The sequence below is a fragment of the Pseudopipra pipra genome, chromosome 14 (genome assembly GCF_036250125.1).
Source record: "Pseudopipra pipra isolate bDixPip1 chromosome 14, bDixPip1.hap1, whole genome shotgun sequence".
Taxonomy (NCBI): Eukaryota; Metazoa; Chordata; class Aves; order Passeriformes; family Pipridae; genus Pseudopipra; species Pseudopipra pipra.
Genome location: NC_087562.1, coordinates 4,867,206 through 4,888,428, shown reverse-complemented (window position 1 = coordinate 4,888,428; position 21,223 = coordinate 4,867,206). Strand labels below are relative to the sequence as shown.

General features: G+C 41.5%; 1 protein-coding gene across 2 annotated transcripts in view; it reads right to left on the bottom strand.

The window, feature by feature from the left end:
- The window catches only part of CMIP (c-Maf inducing protein), a 132,935-nt gene that overhangs the window by 50,376 nt on the left and 61,336 nt on the right, over positions 1 to 21,223 (bottom strand). For both annotated transcript variants that reach the window (XM_064670942.1, XM_064670943.1), the window contains exons 2-3: positions 12,120 to 12,245; positions 1,847 to 1,897 (exon numbers count right to left, since the gene is read on the bottom strand). In XM_064670942.1, coding sequence (XP_064527012.1) covers positions 1,847 to 1,897; positions 12,120 to 12,245 — 177 coding nt within the window. The remainder of the gene's footprint in view (positions 1 to 1,846; positions 1,898 to 12,119; positions 12,246 to 21,223) is intronic.

Sequence of the window (21,223 nt, the reverse complement as noted above, 5' to 3'; positions counted from 1 at the left end):
GACTAAACCCTTTCACTGTTCTTATGGGAAAAAGCTACTTGCTATTCTTGGTAAAGGGAAGGTCTTTCAAATCAAGATAATATTTCACTTGTTTTTCAGAAACAAACTTAATGGGGGCGTGGAGGGAAGCAAGGAAGCAAAAATAAATTCTACTTTGCACCACGTTAAATTACTCAGAGTTTCCCAAAATGAGAGGCTTGGTCAGAAGCACTGGAAAGTTTAAGAAATACTCCTTTAAAAACAACTCCCACAGAGCAAAGCTCCCTGTCCATGACCAAAAGGTATGTGAGTAAGCCAGGTCATTCTGTCTAGGCTTTTTTTCTCCTTTCTTTCTTTTTTTTTTTTTTAATAATTTAATGGATAGAGTGAATGGTAGTGGCCAGGTTGCATCTTTACCTCATCTTACTCGGGGCTTTTTAGAGTTGCACCTCTGACCCCAATTTTCCCCTCACTGCAGCAACAAAGTGGGCATAAGCCACCAGCACGTTGGCACCACAGCCATCCCAGCTGGAGGTGAGGAAGAAAAAGAAATGCCATCAAAATTTCTGCCTGTGCTTTCTCTGATCACCCTCGCCTGCCAAAGCAGGAGGGAAAATAACAGGCCACACGGAGATCCTGTCTCTGCACGCTTAAAGTGCTTTGTTATCCTCAGGAGTCGCAGGGAAAGCAAGGCTGGTTGGGCATTGTGTTAATGATACTGTCAAGAGGCCAAAATAAAAGTGCTGCACCACAGCCCAGCCTTCTGCTATCAGCACTACTGTCCCACGCTCATTTAGGCAATCAGGGTAACGGGCTGGAGAATATGCCAGTGGTCTGGAAAAGGAGATCTCAACACTTGGCTTTTGCTGATAAGAACCTGGATCCGCTCAGAACACAACTCTGCCAGACACTGATGGCTACACAAAGCACACCAACACTGTAGTTTTGCCACGCAACTATTTTGCAACTATCAAACACACCTACAACAAAACCAGTTTGGTGGGAGGGGCTTCCGTATATTTTCACATGTGGTTGCTGTCAGCAGGCTGAAATCCTGATAAGCTACACAGCCAACTTGGCTGACTTCACTGAAACCCTGCTGCAGACAAGTCCTGAGCTGAAAAGTTACTGCTTGTGTTTCCCACCACAAGACAAGGGAGGACAACCATGTTCAACATCTGGCCAAAACTTATTTCCAGCTGCATCAAAGATCCATACAGATTCCATCCAAAGGTCAGCAGCTACGGTTTTTGATAAGGAATGTGCTGCTTTTGAGAGACAATGTTGTCACTGTGATCCACTTTCCCTACTCAAGGCAATCAGTCCATTGTTCCCACTGGAAATGAGAAAGGGCTTGAGGTCTCTGAAATGGAAACTGCTTTTAATTCCAAATCATCCTAAAGCATAAACATAGACTGATGCATAACAGATTGATGCTACATACAGTAAGCAACTCTAAAGGACACTCTTTCTCCCTAATTTCTCAGAAAAAGAAAAAGCAAACAAACAAAAAACCTCAAAATATCCCAAGAGTCCAGAGGATATGATAGGTGAACTCGCTCTGTAACATATTGCACGTCATGGTACAAAACTAAAACCATCCAATCTCTATTCTGTCTAAATGTGAATTTACTGGCTATCTACTTTTTGAAGACAGTCATATGTTGATAAAGCTGGGCTGTGTAACAGAATTTCCACTTCATGACATGAACAAGTGGAGACTGCATACATGTTCTTATTTAGGGTTTCTGTAACAGAAGGACTTTACCCATTCGGTGCATAAAGTTCTTCTTACAATGAAGGATTAGGGAATTCTAAAAAGTACACTTAAAGGCAGAGAAAGAAGACAATGAAGTGCAGAACTTACCTTCCACTGCAAAGAATGGAACCACTGATCCCTCAGGTAACTGTTTGCAGCCTGCAATAAAGAAAATTTACAGACAGAATCATTAGTTTCTACCAGTGCTTCAGGTCACTCAGCCACTTTACATTATAACCAGTTTATTTTCACAGAAAGCAGCGACACGAAGACCTTGCTGCAAATGTGAAACACTGAACCAAAACCTTACAAAATATTAACCTCCCATGAAATGGTGTCCAACCCAAAGACTGCAAAAAGTCCTCCCTGACTTCAATCAGGTTTGTGTCAGATCTTTAATGTCTGTAGGGCATTTGCCTCTGCCATTAATCATCGGGAGCAGAGTAAGAAGATGGGTTGACATTTTACTAGGAGGGGTGGGTTTTTTTCCATGCTCTGGTTTCTCTTCTTGTCCTGTTCCTCAGCTGGCCCCAAAGCAATCCAAACAATGTCTTCGCTCTCTCAGCGATATTGAAACGGCGAAAAGCACGACCCGCGCAGACGTGCAGACACTTGCACAGGCTGTTTGCAGCAACGGCAGCAATGTTGCAATAATCACTCCCAGCCATCACCCATTTTTGTCCGTATTAAGCACAGCTGCCAGAAATTCCCAGTGTGAAGCCAGGTCGTAGCCAATGGAGGAATAGTTCAACACTCCCAAAGGTCAAAAGGCTCCATATCAAAAAATATAAAAGCCTCTACAGTGACGTAAATGTGCGTGCCTTAACAAGGTGACATGAGTCTGAAATATTTGAGTGGGTAGAGATGCCCTTTGGCTTTTCCAATTCCACCTCAGCACTGCCAATGGGCAATTTTTACTCACCATTTAAAAAATGTTTTACACAAATAGTGAAAATTACAGGATAGCCTATAAATCCATGTTTAGAAAAAAAAAAAAGGAAGAAAAAGTGAGGTTCTTCACCAGCTAAAAAACCACATACTTCTTGCAAATTAAAGCAACATTTAACAAGTTTCACTCCCTAACACCTTTACAGATAAATATTCAAAATCCACACCACAGAATGTATTTCATCTCCTGACACTGGTTCAGTTCACTGATAATGGCTGGTTCAGTTCACTGATAATGGCAGGAATACTAGAAATAAAAACGCTGCATGGTTACCAAAAACATGTTTAATCTCAAGGTCAGATACTGATGGCTTGGTGACATAAACTTGGACTGATTACTCTGAATTAAATGGAGTAATGTCCTTTTATATATGTATTGCATATTATTTATTTATATATTAATGAGAATCAATTGCTCCTGCAGTAGATGTCAGGGCAATAAAGCAGGAACAAATATATCATAAATAATCTTGGCTGACCACAGAGTTTATCGAAAACTTTCCATTTCAAGAATAATGCTGATATATCAGAACATGAAACTGCTACAAATGGAAACATAAAACATAACTTCCTTTTCTTTTTTTTTTTTTTTTTTTGTTTTCTTTGCATGCAGTGAAAAACTATAAAACCATTTGGAGTGCAGATCTTCAGGACATTTCAGTCAGTCAACATTTAATGTTTTTCTTTCTGTTATTTACACAGTATTTTATGTATATGTGTGCATTATAACACAAGATAGACTTTTTACTTATATATGTTATAGAATTAAATTTCAATTCAATATACTTTGTAGTATATTTTAATATAATAAAAAGGTCAAAAATAATTTGCCACCAAAAGCTGGAAGAACATTTTTAACATAATTAAAAAAGCACGAAGTAAATACGCTTAGATATTTCTTATCTAAGACAAAATGTTTTAAAATCCCACCAGACTTCTTCAAAGGATTCAATTTCAAATTGAACCTTTTTTCTTTTTCCTTTTTTTTTCTTTTAAAGGAGAAAACTGGTTCATGAAGGAGAACAAAAAAACCTCCTTTTCAGTTGCTGCATCAAAGCCCTTTAAAGAATAAGTCAAACTGAAAGTTTTTGTAGGCTTGCTGTATACCAAGCAATAGCACCAATAACATTTTAAGGTACACATCCATTACTTCCTTAAAAAAATTAGGCAGATTGAGTTTATAGGAGCTATGCAAACTAAGATACTGTTATTTACATTTATAAAACCCAAAATATTCTAGGGGGATGAAGCACTTCACTCAAAGAGGCAAAATGTCAACCTGATTCAGTCCCTGGACTGGTCTGACACTGAAGTTGAAAGTAAGAGCAAATACTGAAGCCCAAAATGGGGACTGTGGAGAAGTGTTAATTATTCTCCTGCTTCAGGGACGTCAGCAGCTACAGATTGTAAGACCACTGCAAATAATTAGAAAATATTATGTGTAGGTAGCTTGTGCAACCAACTGCAGCCTTAACTGTTAACGAGGTCAACAGCATCGTGCAGAGCAGGAGACACAAGTGCACTGCAAATACTGGAGGAGAACAGAAATGAAGAATGCTGTAAGACACAAAGGCAAAACTGGCAAAGGAAAGACTTGTATAATTCAATGGCAGCAATACATGAAAACCATTTTAAAAGTAAAATTAGCAAAGTGACCGGGTTCCAAGTGCGGGACTAAGAGCTGCCAGCATTTGTATTAACTGTTGTATTAGTATAGAGAAGTGATCAAGAAAACTCGCACCTGGATCCAAGTTAGGACTCTGAACGACCTTAAAACTAGAAACACTCAGAGCTCAGGCTGTCATTCAAGGCCAAGGAAAATGAAGACACAGGAGAAAAAGGGAACAGAAAATGAAAAACCAAACCTTAAGGGAATCCCCACACTTCTGTTAATGGTCAGGACTCAATGGTAAGAGGAACTTGGAAAGTCAACGGCCATCTCACGTTCAACACGGATGGACTGAGTGCTTTAACCCAACCACTGTTATCTGGAGGGAGCTGTCTGACACCAGCATCCCCCACTTCTCCCAGGCAGCAGGGACTATCCTCCCAGTGCACCCTTCCGCCTCCCAGCAAGCTGCAAAACCGCAGCAATATGCAGGAAACACTGGATCTTCTGCAAAGGACAACAAGGAGCTCCCTCTTGGGTCCCTTGGTCCTCCCTTCTCATTTTCAGGCTTACACTGAGAAAGGACTACAGGGAATATTTCTTTCTTACCAAAAGAACAGTGAGCTCACAGCATGCGAGGATGATAGAAGAGCCCCCAGGCTCTTGGGGGTGCTCAGCTGTCCAGCTGATGGCCAACTCTGCATGCACTGACCTACTCAAGCACTTGGGTTACTGGGCAGAACACTTCTGAAGTTTGGAGCAATGAGCACCGAAGTGTAAAGCAGTGGAGGGAACTACAATTCATTTATGGGGCTGCACATACACATTTACAGGTTCATCTGCTGTGCACTGATGGAGCTCAGCCCTTTTGCACTGAATTCTTGTATTTCCTGACACCTAGGTTTTTTACTCCAGCTGTGGGCATCGCCTGCTATATTTATACAGCTCTAGGGTGCAATAAAAAGGAGAAAATGAGACACAAAAGACTTTAAACCAGGCTTTCCTTAGGCATTCTGACCACAGAGGGAAAGTTTTCCTTACTCTCAGCCTTGCCCACACAGTTGGTCTAGTCCTACACCACTCATCTTAACACCTTTCCAACTTAAAAAAGCTTCAACCTGGAAATGTTTTGCCTGCTATTGTCACAGAAAGGAAATGAGATAGAACTGGAGTACAATGGATTTTTTTTTTAAATTATCTATGTAAAATAATAGTTTAGTCCCCCTGTGTGTTCAATATGTTAAGGTCCCAATTCTGCTAAGAATTTTGTTCTCAAATACAGTGGCTTTAACAGGGTTCTGGGTGGCACACAGAGCTGAGCTCCAACTGAGCTGCTTGCACAATCAAGGCCTCATGTTGGTTTTGCACAACCAGAACATAGTAGAAAAATACTTAAGAAAACGGGAAAATGTGGGAGTAAAACTCTTAGAAGGCACAAGAAGATTCAAACTACTTGTAGCTTATTTACTATTCCAATGAGGAAGAATATCTACTTTAAGAAAGCTTACTGTTGGCAGTATTTTTTCTAAGATTAACTGATGCTGGAACTGTATTCTGAAGGATTTTATACTCTCATTTTTGGGGTGTAAATGTTCAGTCAGAGAGCAAAAGCCACCTGGGATCACCAGCAGTACAAACTTTACTCACAGGATTAATCTTATCAGCTTTAAAATGTTCACAGGAAAACTGTGCAAGACATTAAATGCCTGCATATGCAAAGCTTTGGCCAACATGAGTAAATTTACACCTCTGCTCAAAAAGAGAAGTATTTTCCCTGCACCCAAACTGCCTCATTTCTTAGTCAGTGGGTAGGAACACACGTTTTTATTAAAAAGCAGTGAACGTTTTAAAAGCAGATTTTCTTTTTGCTCACAAAAATAGGAAACTGAACACTTGTTTCATGGCAGCATTACAGCCCCTGCAGTAATTGCCACCCAGGCAAGGAGGAGACAACCTAGGAACCTGTGTGCTGCTGAGAAACAGAACACTTGAAACTCTGCAAGAAACCAGAAATGATGGGGAAGACCTTTCCCATTCCTTTAACAGTAAGTTACCACCACAGCACCCCTTGTTACTGGCATGTGTGCTGTTCAGAAGAAAACAAGAACGGGCTTGTCCACGCAGGAGAACATTCCCAGGTTTCTCCTTGCAGGAGCGTCCTTCCCATGTACCCTTCCAGGGGATTTTGCCATCCAAAAAGGTGTGGCAAGAAGTGGGACTTATTGATCCAGATTCTGGTTTTGACTCTTCATGGGTTTATTCTGTGATTCCCTCTCTCTCCCTTGCTTGCTTTGTGGTCAGCAGGATGGGGTTTTGTTATGCTTTTTTCCAGCTGATATTCATTACTGGGACTCATAAAATGCTGCAGGATTCTGTGCACCAGTTTATTATCAGTGGAGCAGAGCGGCCCAGGGCTGCAGGAAGCCAAGCCCCATGGCAGGCACACACTGCCTCATGCAGACTGTACAAAACCTTATATTGCTGATGCAAATCCAGTGTTACACCTCCAGGACTCGGGCAAACCTTCAAGTGAAACCGGCCACTCTTCTGGCTTAATCCAAGGTACAGACAGAGTTGCTGGTAATTGTTAGAAACGCTGTTTTCCTCCTTAAAATATTCCCTGTCTCTGCTGGACTCTGGTCCTTGCATGACCTCTCCACACCGGCAGTTTTGGCTGGCCTGGCACTTCAAACAAAAGCCAGGTTCTCCAAGGAGACTAAAATAAAACGTTGCTAAAAACCCAGTGGAAACACTTATCGTGGGGACTCCCTGGCACAAACAGCCTGTTCAAGCACCGAGCTGAGCGTGTGACTGTTGTGCTTGTCAAGGCTTCCTGTTCTGTTTGTTTTTCCTTCTGACTACACTCGATTGCCAAGAAATGAATAAAACAACACGAGCGATAGGCATGGAAGTGGTGGCTTTAAGGCTGAAAGGACACCACGGGAAAGCAGACAGTCCTGTCACGACTCAAATACCAAAGCCTTTTTCCCGGGACTCTTCCTACATTTGGTGCTAAGCAGCTCATGAAATTATACTGTAAGAGGGTTTTTTTCCAATCTCTTTCAAAAGGTTATTCCAGTTGTTTCACTATCAGTGGCAGCATCCTCCTCATAATCATCCACACAATACCATAATCACACCCTGTGCTTTACAAAGGGAAAGCAGAAGAGCAGAAGTCTAGCCCAGCTCAAGGAGGCCCAGCTATTACTGATACTAAAGAGCTCACACTTCATCAAAAGCTAAATTTAGCTCCCATTTCCTGGCCTGAAGAGCTTGTGGCCTATGAGCCAGCTTCAGCAACACCTTCTTTCACACCTGCTATCCCAGCTGTAGGAAAGAAAGAAAATCTGTGAGAGCTGATTGCTGCTCACAAAAAAGGACCCAGGGAACACATCATTTGGCAGGAGGAAAGAAAACACAAGCCCCCAGCGTGTCTAAAAAACTGACAGTCCATGATCCTCAGAAACCTGACTGTCCAGAACTCCCACAGGGGACAATGAGAATCCCCAAATGCTGGGTGGTAAAACATGCCTGTGCTCAGACAGTTGTACTCATACAACAAACACTGAGTGGGAAGCATATCATATATGGAGATGACTTTTCAACGTGAACCCAGCCTGGATTAAGCTGTTTGCTGCCTGAGAACCAAGTCTTCCTGTGAAACCCAGGTAGACAAATCCTGTTATCAGGATCCCATTTCCTAAGAGGAGCTGCATCACCTCCGGCCCTGCTTGTCAGGTGTCATGTGTTAAAATAGGTTGGGATGGGTCAGTATTGCTATGGGAGTGCATCAGGATGATGTAAGGAAAGGTGATGGCACTCTTCCCTCTCTGACTCATTACCATGCAGTAATGAGCCACAAATAGACCCTGGTGACAGCAGAGAGGGGACAAGAACTTGAACACGGACTAGGACTCTCGTGGGGCATTTCTCACACAATCATAGAATTCTTTAGGTTAAAAAAGATCTCTAAGATCAAGTCCAACCACTAGCCCAGCACTGCCAAGCCCAACTCTAAACCATGTTCCCAAGTGCCACATCTACAGGTCTTTTAAATACCTTGATCACTTCCCTGCGTAGTCAGTGCCTTGACAACACTTTCAGTGAAGAAATTTTTCCTAATAGCCAATATAAACCTCCACAGCCTTTCCCTCATCCACTAAGCAGGTCACCCTGTCACAGAAGGAGATCAGGTTAGTCAAGTAGGACCAGCCTGTCATAAACCCACACTGCCTGCAGTGAAGCAGAAGTTTTTCTTAAGAAGTTTTTTTTAAGCTTTTCTTTAAAGGAGAAATTGGGAAAACGTGTGATTCAGAAGTACTAAAATGCTTCATGTTATGTCAAATCATGTCAATAATATCCCATGCTATTAAAGAATTTTCAATGCAGCATGGGCAAAAATACAGATCAGAATATAAAATTTATATAAATCAGAAATACGAAATAATTTGGGGGTACACGAAACAGTTCATTTAAACATTATACACACACACACACACACACCTGATTTACATTAAATCTTTGGGGGAAAAAAAAATACAAATTTTACCAAAAGTGCATTTCAGAATAAACAGTAGTGGGGAACATGTTTTGGACTAGTTTGACTTGTTTCACTATCATACACTTCCTGATATTAGAGCTGGACATGACATCAGAACATGATGCTGCTCAGATTAGCAAGGCAGAATGATTTTATAAAAAACTGGAAGCCATAATTTCCCACAGAAGCACTGAAGTCTCTCGGAAATAGCTAAACTGTGCAAGGGCTGCTCTCTCAGCACCTCCATTTCCCAGCTCCTCAGTGAATGGGTCTTTTGGATACCTCTGCTCTTTGTCACGTATTCTAGAGAATTTCTACTGAACTCAACTACTTGACAGATCCAGTTTTTGCATCTTGATTTCTTGAGCAGACTAAACATAACTTTGAGAACTGTTTTGGGTTGGTGAACACGCATTACAACTGTATAAGGGAAATCTAATTTTATACTCCCTCTGATCTGACCACATTTGATGAACCGAAACAGTACCAAGGACCAAGTCATACTGAAAACATTTTTAAAGTTTGTATTTTCAATTATGTTGAAATTCCCATAGTTCTAATGTAACCTGATCCTGTCTGCTCAGCCAGTCAGCAACAAACAGCAGTCCAGCTCACTCCACTTCTTTATCAGTTCCTACGAGGTTACAGAAAGACATCAGTCTTTTTGTAGAAAATACCAAAGTATCCATGCTAAGATGTCACTTTTTCACAAACCCAATTATTTTTGTGTTTGGCTTGTTGGTTGTTTTTTGGGTTTGTTTTTCTACAAAATCAAATGGCAGGCTGCTGCAGATGACAGTCTGTCCACCCTAACAATTTCCTTTCAACTCAGCAGGGAGCTGTGGGTTCAAGCTTTATCTTGTTTCCCAATAAGCAGTCCCATAAAAGCAGCTGCCATAAACAACAGAATAAAGACTTAGAAACAGAATTTGGAAAGGCAGGTGTAACTATTCCATCTATTCAAACAGATACAGACACAAATGCTAGCACCACTAAGGAAAAAAAAAAAACAGAATTAAAATTATCACAGGAAAAAGAATCAACTTCATAAATTATTTTCTGTCTAATTAATTCAATTAACAGATTAGGGCAAGGAAGATTTCATCAATAATGAGGACCCTAATCTAGCTGATGGGAAGCCATGGCTTGTCTCTCCCTGCCCTCCCTGATGTCATGTACAGTGGAGGTTTTTCAAACCACAGAATGAGGATGTTGGGGGACTTGCAGCAGCCTGTCTGAAATTCAGACTCCCTACAGTAACACCTAAAATCAGTAAGTCATTCTGAGCCACAGAAATTCACTGAGCAGAGGCACTTCCATGTGCTCCATGTGCAATGGGACACATGCCTGCACTTCAAGGACATGAGAAAAGACACACAAATCCCACCTATGCACCAAGAGAGTCCACAAAGTTTGATGTTCTCAGGTCACCCCAAACTTACTTAACTGCACCATTTTCAGATTAGAAAGAGGAAATGGCTGCAGCCCCCTTTGACAGGGCTACAACCCCCAGGATTACACCACAGGAAAGGAAGCTCCAGAAACACACTCCACAAAGGATGTGGCCATGAATGTTTCCACGTACATCTCCAGCCCTTTCAGAGTGAAAGCATATTTGCCATGTCAAAACTCATCAAAACCTTGTGATATTTTTATGACATTCCAAAACTATCCCAAATGCCAAGCACAGGCACCTCGTGAAGGCCTAAAGTCAAGGACTGTGTTCTCTGGGATTCTGCTGAACAGCTCTGTGTAGGGCCAGGCACATCAGCCTGTCTGAAATACAGGCAAAGCAGAGCTGGGCTGAGCTGGACCTAATATTAGCCCAGCCTGGTGTTAGTCACACTGGCTTCCCAGCTCAGAGTCCATTTTGCTGTTCACATCCCTACAGAAGTCTGTGGTTTGGAAAACAGATCAGCTTGGCACCCTGCCTTGGGTTATGGAATGATACCACTTGGGTTATTTTTCTCTGGATCTGCAGGCAGAGCCATTCCAGAAGAGCTTCAACAAAACCCTCCCTGGACACAGGGGGTGTCACCTCTTTGTGGCCCTCCAGGGGCTTCAGCAAACAATCCAGCACCACCAAATAATGAAATGCTGGCCCATGCATCATGGATCAGTGCAATGTGTGCCATGATCCTCTAGGACAAATGATCCACTAGACACAGTCATTAATCATTAAGTGTATCACTCCATATATTCCCATCTTTTTATATGCTGGACTATATTTTGTGTAAAAGTGGGACAGTTAAAGTGTGTGTGTGTGTACACAAATCTGAATGCACAGGTTTCATTGTGATCAATCACTTGAAGTTGCTCACACTTTTTTTTTTAAGAAAAAAAACATCTTTTTTAATTTTTATGAGTTATCCACAGTTTAAATTGATCTTTTTTTCAAATTTTCTGCAGAAATTGCTCACCCAGTCTCTCTACAGTCTTACCTGCATGAAATACAGATACACAATAGTCATGGCTGCATAATCAACTGAAAAAGTAAAATCCCAAAGGGTAACAGATAACAAACTATCTTTGAAACAACGTTGAGAAACATGAGAGAGAACCACATAAGAGTTAAGTTGAAGCCAATTCACTCTTTTTAAGTTATGACCTTTCAAAGTTCTTTGGGGGCCATGTAGCTGGGTTTTCAGTTGCTTTTCCTACTTACTCTAAAGTATTTCCAAAGTTCAGTGGAGTGCTTTTCTCTCATTAAAACTTGCAGTGACCTAAGAAGGCCTATAAAGCCTCATAAGTGGATGGAGAAATCTGGAATAATGTAAACAGAGTGTCTTCTGTTTGAAAACAACACTTAGAGAAGTAACATATATAGATATCCATACAAATACACTGAAATCTTTCCATGGAGATTAAATATATTTTAAAAATAGATATATCTGTCAGTTCCAGTGCAAGTTTTGGGTTTCCTATATGAACTGAAGGATGAAATTTATAACTTTGTCCATGCAGGAATAGGACTATATGTAAAAATACAATTGTTCCAGGCCTCCATCAGTGTGCCTTTCCACAGAGCACTATTTTGCTGCATAAAATCAGCCAGAAGATTTAATCACTGTGGCCCAAAATTTCCATTCTCACTGTTGAACAACACGAAGAGCTTCAGAGCTATCATGCTGAGCAAATTTTCTGGTGGTTAGATAATTTGACAGTACTGAGTTCTCTGCCTTTTCTGAGTCCATCTAATTAAGATTTCACGCATAGGAAACAGAAGTTAAAGGAGATTTATAGTAAGAGAGAAAGAAAAAGTTGTACTTCTGTGTTTACTGTACCTGCAGTAAGACAGTACCCCCCGGGATCGTGAGCTGTAAACAGTACTTAGGGGCATTCTCCCAGGAGAGCAGTTGAACATCTTCAATAGCACTGTAGGAAATGGAGTTTTCCATGTACCCAGTTGGCTGCAAGAAAAGAAAGGAGAAAGGGGGAAAAAAAAAAGTTTACTTAGTCACCAGAAGTTTCACAATTTCAAAGTAAGAACAGCACTATAAAAATTTCTCTTGGTGTTGAAAATATCTGCAAAATCTAATTGGAAAGCAAAATTTGTCCTGGACCCAAAAATCAATGGAACCTAATTTCAAGTTGAATTGAGCTATGGAGGAGTCTGGCCATAAATGTGCTCTCAAAGTATGCAGCAGCATCTCAATCACACAGTACTGTACTACAGCAAGGTAGTTTTACACCACACATTCTTGTTCTTCTCCCCAGCTGCACGTCTGATCAAGCACATAATCAAGATCTAGACTCCTACATTTGACAGTGGTTCTTGGGGCTCCAAAGATCCAGCCCTCAGGTTTTAGACTCAAGCAAAGCAGAGCAACCAACCTACTCATCTCAGCCTATATGTAAGTACTGGTTTCCTGCACAGTGTGCTGATCCCCAGTTTAAAGTGGAAGCCACAATTAAAACATAAATAAGCAACTGAGTTTTGCAATTACACGTACAACATGAAGTGACAGTTGCAAGAAAACAAACTTAAACTCCTTATTAGTATCCCTGTAATTCTTAGGCATTATAGAAGTATAATTATCTCTGAGATAAGCTGAAATATAAGTGTATCTATGCAAGCACACGTAAAATTATGTCCTAAACATAAGTTAATACACAGATCTATAGCTGTGTATCTATTGAGTATGTGTAAATCCACCGTACTTTATGCAAGGAATTTTTAAAGTAGTTGAGTATTTAACAGGGATTCTCAAAGATATCATTTATTTTGTTATAGCATAAGCAAATTGATCAGTATTGCTATGGTTGAGAAACTATTTTCAAACAAAAAAAATTAACCCCACCTCATGAATAAACCCTTGGCTTGACCATGTCTTGCAAGAGAACAGAGCTCATTACATTTATGAATTATTTTCTCACTATTACTGGTTTACATATAACTTCAGCTTCTCAAACTTACTCCCACTGCGCCCAATATATAAGATATTTTTAACTGACAGCCTTGAAATAAAGAAGACAAGGGAGAAACCACATCTATTTCAGGGTCAAACGGGGCCAGCTCCTAAAATCACAACACAGGATTCCTGGGGGCGAGTGTGAAATAAGCAAATTGCATTTGGAACGTCTCTGCTTCTAATTGGTACAACATTCTTCCATAAGTTAAGTAGGTGGTGCATCTGGGAACTGTCCTTTGAAGTTATACACTTCATACATGTTCATAAGCCCATGAACGTCATCCGTCAAAAACGCAGCGACAGCCCTGTCATCCACCTTTGCTGCTGCAAGAATTCAGCTGCCTTTTCAGCAGGAATAACCCAGCGAGGCACAGAACTCAACCTCAATATCTTTCTCAGTAACGGCTCTTGCGGCGGCGTTCGTTTCATACCGGCCTTGGGTGAAAACAATTTTCACTGTCTCTTTAACGAAAACCTTGTTATGCAGGAAGTATGATAAACTTCTGCTTATTCATTTACCCACAACATTGTTCTACACTAGTGACTGGAATCCCAGTGGCTTAATGCTGATACTGTACGTCAAGCGTTGCCTACTGGAGGGTAATTATCTCATTCTCACAGGAAGCCAAAGGCCCAAGATCCTTCAGCAATCAGCATTACAACACTCAGGGAAAAATATCAAAACAGCCAACATAAAATCTAGTATGCTCGGGGGGGCAAAGTTATCAAAAACATGCTCAGGAAGACTGGAGAAAGGAGAAATCCAGGACCAGTTGATGCAAATATAAAATGAAACGAATCAAAGCAATTTAAATTTCTCTTTTAAGAAGGTGCTCACTGCCCTTAATACCCTCCATTAACTTCAAAGAGGATTTGAAGAATTCTCACAGAATCTGTTCCCAAGAGAAGCCTCCTCTATACCTTAAACCATCCACTTAAACAGCATTAAAGACAACTGATCCAGTTCAACCACAGCTCTGTAGCCATACAAAAGTATGGCTACACCTCTTCTCACAGGACAGTCCTTTTCCTTATGGAAAATGGAGGAACACAGAGTTCTGCAGTTTGCAAAGGATGGGAAGACCACCTAAACCATAACATGGAATTACACAGATGGTTAATCTCTCCAAATGACAGCTACACCAATGAGGTAGTTTATACAGCATTATATGATCCCATTTCCATACATTCTATCCAGTCATACTACACACAGAACTTCACTACAGTTGTTTGCTATCTTACTCAAAAAATGAGTAGCCCAGACATACTTTAATCCCTGTAAGCAACACGCATTTTTCCTGCTTCATTAAAAACACCAATGTTCTAAGAAGTGAAATATTTTCAGTTCTGAAAACACCAATCACAGGCAGCTTCACCTCTGTTTTGCAACCAAAAAAGTGTAGAGCAAAGTGATCTATCACTACGTAGGGCTCCTTGAAACTGTGCTTCTAGATGCTGATAAACACTGAAGACCATGCTCCCACATCAGGGCTGAGCACAAATGCTCTGAAGACGCACTGAAACAGAGCTGTCATCAGATCTGAGGATTCCCAGAGCTCACAAGGCTGTGGTGCTCCTCACAGAGACCACGGCACTCATGAGGTGAAGGTCAGCCCCACACAAAGGTGTCCTTTCCCTAATCTCTCCACACACACAGACACGAGGACAGAGCCGTGTTCCCCACTTGTGTTTTCTCAAGACCAAGCACAGTTCAGCCATTTATCAGGAAATGGCCTGGGGTAAAACCACAGCCTGAGTCACTGGTTCCTCTTAAAACACAGGTTATTTTGACATTCAGGTATGTAAATGTCAATCACAGTGAATCATTGTGGTTGATAAATAAGCAGTGCGAGTGTTGCACCTTCTCATGTTGCAGCTGGTCTTGTTTGCACCCACCCCCAGAAGCTGCATCCTCACCCCCAGGGTCGCCCCATGGGAAATTCAAACTAGAACAACACACAAGACCAGAAATGTGGATTCAGAGGTTTGAAAATACCTAAAACAAGACAGATCCTCAGTGGGTCACCACGAAGCATCTGGCATCGATACTAGTCTTAAGCAGCATTCCCACCTCCATCCACCCACTTTGTCTCTGCCCGTACAAATATTTGTCTGCCTGTGGCGTCAGGCAGATCAGGGAACACATCCAGCTTTTTTGCCAGATTACTTTTTAGCTCCTTCAGCCCTGTTTCTAACATGACATAGAAAATACTATGTTAACATAACTTAGGGGCAGTGTGTCATGGGGAAGGGGGAGCTGAGGACCTGAATACTTCAGTCTAATTATTGGTATGAGACAGCCTAAAGCCACAGCATCTTTGAGCAGCAATGCATCAAGTTCAGTTGAAAATGCCTTTATTTAAGAAAATAGTAACTCTTATTTTTATAGCAGTCATTTTTGAAAGGAGATTTATATTTCTTGGCAAAGTCAGAAATCTATCAAACGAAGCAAGATAATGGACTTTTCTCCTTCACTCTACAAAATTGATCCTGACTTAGGAAACTTTGGCCAGAGAATCTACAAGTGTCAGCTTACAGATTTACAGTTACAGTTTGAACTTCTGGCTGTTTGCTGTTGAACACGTTCTGAAAAACTCATAAGCCAAAATGCAATTTATTTCAACAAACAAAAACCCCAAGTCAAGGAAATACTTTTCTCTTCACATTAGCCTTTAGCCCTCTAATGAAACATTCAGCTTCTCCATTGGGAAATCAGGTATGTTTTAACCTCAGTGAGAACTTCGTCTTTTTTTCAATTCCACAAAGATTTATTTATCATACAGCTTTGAAACAACTTGGCACCAGAATAGCCACACACCAAAACCTACTACAAATCAAATCCTAGGGGGATCCAATGCTCCCAAAACTGGAAGAACATGTAGGCTCCCGCTCAAGACTAGTTTTCTCTTCGTGTTTCTGGGAAAAGTCGGCAGCAGCAAACTACTCAATAATGCAAAAATCTGCCCACTTGTTTCCATGGGAAATTCTAAAAGGGAAAGAATAAACATGACGTCCATTGTTAATACGAGGCCTGTATGCACTTACTCATATAATAATGTACTAAATCTTCAGCTGCATATTTTCCAAAGAAAGCGTCTGGAAAAGATGAATTCTACAAACAGAGATAGTTATTTGCATTAAAACATATTTAGACTGACAGCTCCCACCAACACAACAACAACAAAGAATGATTTTCCCAATTAAATACTCCAGATGGTGGGGGGAAATGGGGCTATTCCAGACCCTTGCTCTTCCACTGTCAGGTACTTATTTCTCTCTTGGATGCTTTTAAGAATAAGCCATGCTCCTGCTGTAGCCCAGAATGCTGAGCATCTCTACTATATATAAGTTTTCTTTATCCAAATAAAATTCAGACCTGCTGAATAACATGGAGGACGAGGTGATTGCTCTCAAAACTTTGATGGGGGTGGAGACTATTTCATTGGCACACCGAAGGGTAATGGACTCTGAAACTGCTGAAAACAATGGATGATTTGAAATAAATCTCTGCTAGAAGACATCCATGGCTCCAGAGAACGTCCCTGCAAATGCAGCTATTTCAGATAAGGGCAATTAACATCTTTGTTCATTAACTACATAACCTATCAGAAGCCATTTATCCAGTTCAGCAATTAGTAGTACTATGGTATAATATACAGCGCAGTACAATTTGTCTTTTTCTTGATACGGAAGAATTTACTGCCATGCTCACTTGTCAGAATGACTTGAAAGAGTTTAAAGTCAACTTCAATCTCGCAGAGATTAACGCGGTAAGAAAACAGAGAAAAAGACTAACAGTGGGGAAACACCCAACTCTACCCCCAAAACTGCACAAAGGAATTCCTGAGCCTTCTTGGAACAACACTCTCACCTAGTCCATCACACTTCTCAGCCTCCCCACCTGCCCATCATCACCACTCCCTTCCCACTCCTCCCAATAAGGAGGTGGTTTCATGTGTTGGGACCATAAGAGAAGGTTTCACCTGCTCTGTGTAGGTGCTTAACCCAGGGACCTGTGGGGAAGGGTCTCCTCATGGGGTGAATCTAAATTATTTCTGCTTGGAGTTGCTTCGTTCCTAAGTGTCTCCAAGTTGGGGAGTGATGGTTGGTGGGGTTTGGGTTGGTTGGTTTTGGGGCTTTTTGGTACATGGAAACAAATTTGGACACAAATCTTCAGTAAGGCTCTCCTCATGCACAGCAGCCAAAGTCTAGGGTGGACTAGTGCAGTAATGATGACAAGAAAAAGAGGGAGGGGGTTTCCTACCACATTTCTTTGTGTGCGGGTGACTGTGTGTATAAACACCCACGTGTGTATAAATGTACACGCACACCCCTGTCTTCCTAGATAAAAGATAGCAGAAATATATCACCTATTTCTCTATACAAAAATACAGCAGCCACTGATCAAAGTAGCTCAGGTTCAGTAAATGAAAGGATTTAATCAAGAAAGATCAGATCTTCCACAGAGCTGGTCAACCAAAATACATCAGTGGAACTTCACTGATTTGTACCAGCTGGGAAACTAAGTCAGAAACTCAACAGAATTTCAACCAAATCAAGCTCAGCAGCAAAAATGTGCCTAAATCTCTTTCTTTCCTCTAAATATTTAAGACAACCAAGACTGGAGGCTGTTGCATTAGTTAACCTTACAAAACTGATAAAAATGTAAGAGCTGCCAGTGAGAAACAATTTACCCCATACTGTGCAGGCAAAAAACCTTCCAATCTGCAATGGGACTCAAGTATCAGTTGTGTCAAGGTACAGCAAAGGGACCAACCAAAACTGTCCATCAAAGAGATGACAAGAAAAAACTGGTCCCAGCATTAAGATATATGAGCTTAAAATGTCCAGCATTTTAAGAGAGGGAAGAACTTCATATTAGTTCAGATCTGAAATAAGTTCAAAGCACGGAAGTTCATTATTAAGAAAAAGGGAAAATAAGGTCATATTATGGGCTATGTACCATGACAGGAGAGTCAAATAAGCAGGAAAACTGTATTATTTAGCTGCAATTCATATAATTTTTTTTTTAAATGAGGACATTCTTCTCTTTTATTGTCAAACCCAGGTGAAGGAGCACTTCTGAAGATTCGTTTGTTTGAATTTCTGGGAGTAAAATAAGACACACATCTTGCAGACTTTCTGAAGATGCCCATTATCAAGATGACCCTGTCTAAGCAGCCCATAAGAAATCAACCCTTGCTCTCTGGCCAGCTTAGTATAACAAAGAACTCCACTGACAATTCCAGTAGTACTGAATGATAAATTGATTGCAGTGTCCAAAATGCTCTCTCTCAGGTCAAGCCGACATAAGAACCCCTGTTTCCTGCTTTCAGACCTCTGCTGACAGGGATGAGGACATGCTGCAAGGTGCAGCTGCCCCAGTGCAGAGCTGGAGTCTGACCACAGCCTGCCAACGAGGTGGTGGCCTAATCTGCCAGGCCATCGCCCATGGGCAGGAATGTGGCTCCCAGGCCAGCATGGGGAGCAGGAAGGGAGTGTTTGACACAACCTGCCAGACATGGTGAGACTTCCACAGACACTGGCTTGACTCCCCTGCCACAGGTGGAGCATCTCTGGTTGGAGCAGCAATTCTCCAAGCATGAGCTGCAGCCTTCAGACCCTCCCAATGAATGTACAGAACTCAAAGAGCAGAATTACTATCCCACACTTACCAACCTACAAGAGGAAAATCTCAGTTAAGGTTGCAGCTGCACCATGCTCTTGATCATGCCTTAGGTGACATGAGAAGCCTGAGAGACGTGGGAAAAGAGCCCAGACTTCCTGACTCCAACTATGTGAATCAGCTCCAAAAGCATCCTCCTCCTCCTCCTCCAAAACTGCGTGACCGATTCATAAGAACGACCGCTCCTTAACAGGCCTCATGCTCTCCATCCATTTGCATTTACCACTGCACTCCAGAACACCCCTCCTGGGGAAGAAATACTCCTTGATGAGCTGGGTGTGTTACTTGTCCATCTTCCTTGAAATTACTTCAGTGAGGAAGGGACAGCAGCAGCCAAAATACAGCAAGTACACACCTTCTGACAGAAGCATCAATAAGCAATAAGAGAACCAGGGACTTATTGCAGAAGACTAGACACACACCTACGTCTTCTGTAAAACAACTGCTTGAGGAATATTGAAAAATCCCTAACTTTTGCCCAGAACACAATATACCTAGTGAGTGTTAAACAGATCTTCACTAAGTCACCATAGCAACGATGATGTGACAGAAAACAAAACCGCATCCTTGTTCAAGGCTGCTCTCTGTTTTCAATTCCCTTTCAACAAATCAGCTGTGTCACACTCCATGAAATGTATCAAGTGCTGCTAAACCAGAGAGAGGAGAAAGGGTTGGGTGTAACGATTTCAGACCAAGCAGACACAATGTATGCTAGACTAAAATGTCACCCTTTAATGACTGTTTCAACCAGGGGCAGCCCTGAGTGCTGGGAATGAAAGATATCAGCTGGTTTCAAATACAAAGGTGGCACCTGGAAAATAATCAGCCTGTTGAATAACTGGAAACATGGCCAAACTGACATGTACTGTGAACAGGAGATCTCCTGCAGTTGTGTTAGAGCTGGTTTAGGTACTGGCAGAAGCATGTTCCTATTGCATATCATCCTTGCACTTGCAGTGGTTTTTACTTCTGGTTTACAGATCCCCAAAGGCCTGTTGTTCACTATCTCTATCAGGTCAACAAAAGGTGAAGAAGGAAACCACATTTGTTCTCAGTAGGGTCACATCCGCTGTGCAAGGACCTGCTCCTCCCATGGAAAATTTTAGGGTTCTACAAGCCAAAAAGGAAAGCAACACATTCACCTCTGTCACCCATGTGTATGAACCTGAAAGGCCACCTAAGTATAAATTATTGAATTAGTAAGAAGCTGATGCCATATCACATCAGAAATACCGAATTTGACTCATGGACTCTGCAATCCTGACAGTTCTCACCACTTCCTCAATGCACATAGACCTGCTCATTTCTTACTACAATTTATTTACAAGAAACTAAATTGTTGCAAAACTGAACATTGCACAAATATGCTATATATTAAGTTCTGTTCTTCATTTAAAGAAACATTCCCCAACACCACTTATATCCACACCTTTCACCTGCTGAGCCATGAAACCCTCAGACACTGTAATGGTTAAATTCAGTAAATTAATAGGATTCCATTAACAATTTTTTTCCTTTTCTTTTTAATGCACTTTTAGTCCTGCAATTCCCAGGGCGCCACATCCAACTTTAATCTGATGAACAAGTACAGGACTGGGAGTGCAGTAAACCAACTATTCTTCTGAATTCCCAACAGGGAATGCTCTAATCTCATGTTTTCTGGAGAAAAGATGAGCAGGTCTTGAGTTCCCAGGAAGAATATTAACACAGCTCTCTGTTGTATATAGAGAAGAGAAAGGACACGCAGCAGAGCTTTCAGAAAAGCTATAGATATCCTGCTAATGACAGTATCACTAAACTCTCCCTGTTACTAGGAAAAAAAAACAACAGGGACCTCCTGAGGATGCGTCAGAGCCACTTGGAATCAACTTCTGCTACAGGAGGAGGTGGGAGAACGTGGTTAAAGTGACAGTGTTTTGTTTCACCTGTCTTACCTTCTGCAATAATTTGGACAGTTCAATGTAATGGTAAGTGAGACGCAGCTCTCACATCTGAGCAGTGATTTCCTCTTGACTCTGTGTCTCTCAGCACTACAGAATGACACTAACAGAAGGTGTCCTTTCCTTCCCTTCAGCAGGAACTCTCTCCAAAGCCGTGCTTGTGCACTCCAGGTCCCACCTGGCATCTCCTGCACTGCTGGTCTTCCTCATTGTTTAACGTCTGACTGTTTGTGCTGGGAGGGAGTGCTGCTGTTTAAACAGAGGTGACTGAAGTATGTGTGATACCTCCGTGGAAGGGAGACGGTGAGGGAATGGAGAAGGAGGGCAACTGCAGTGAAATACCAGGGTAA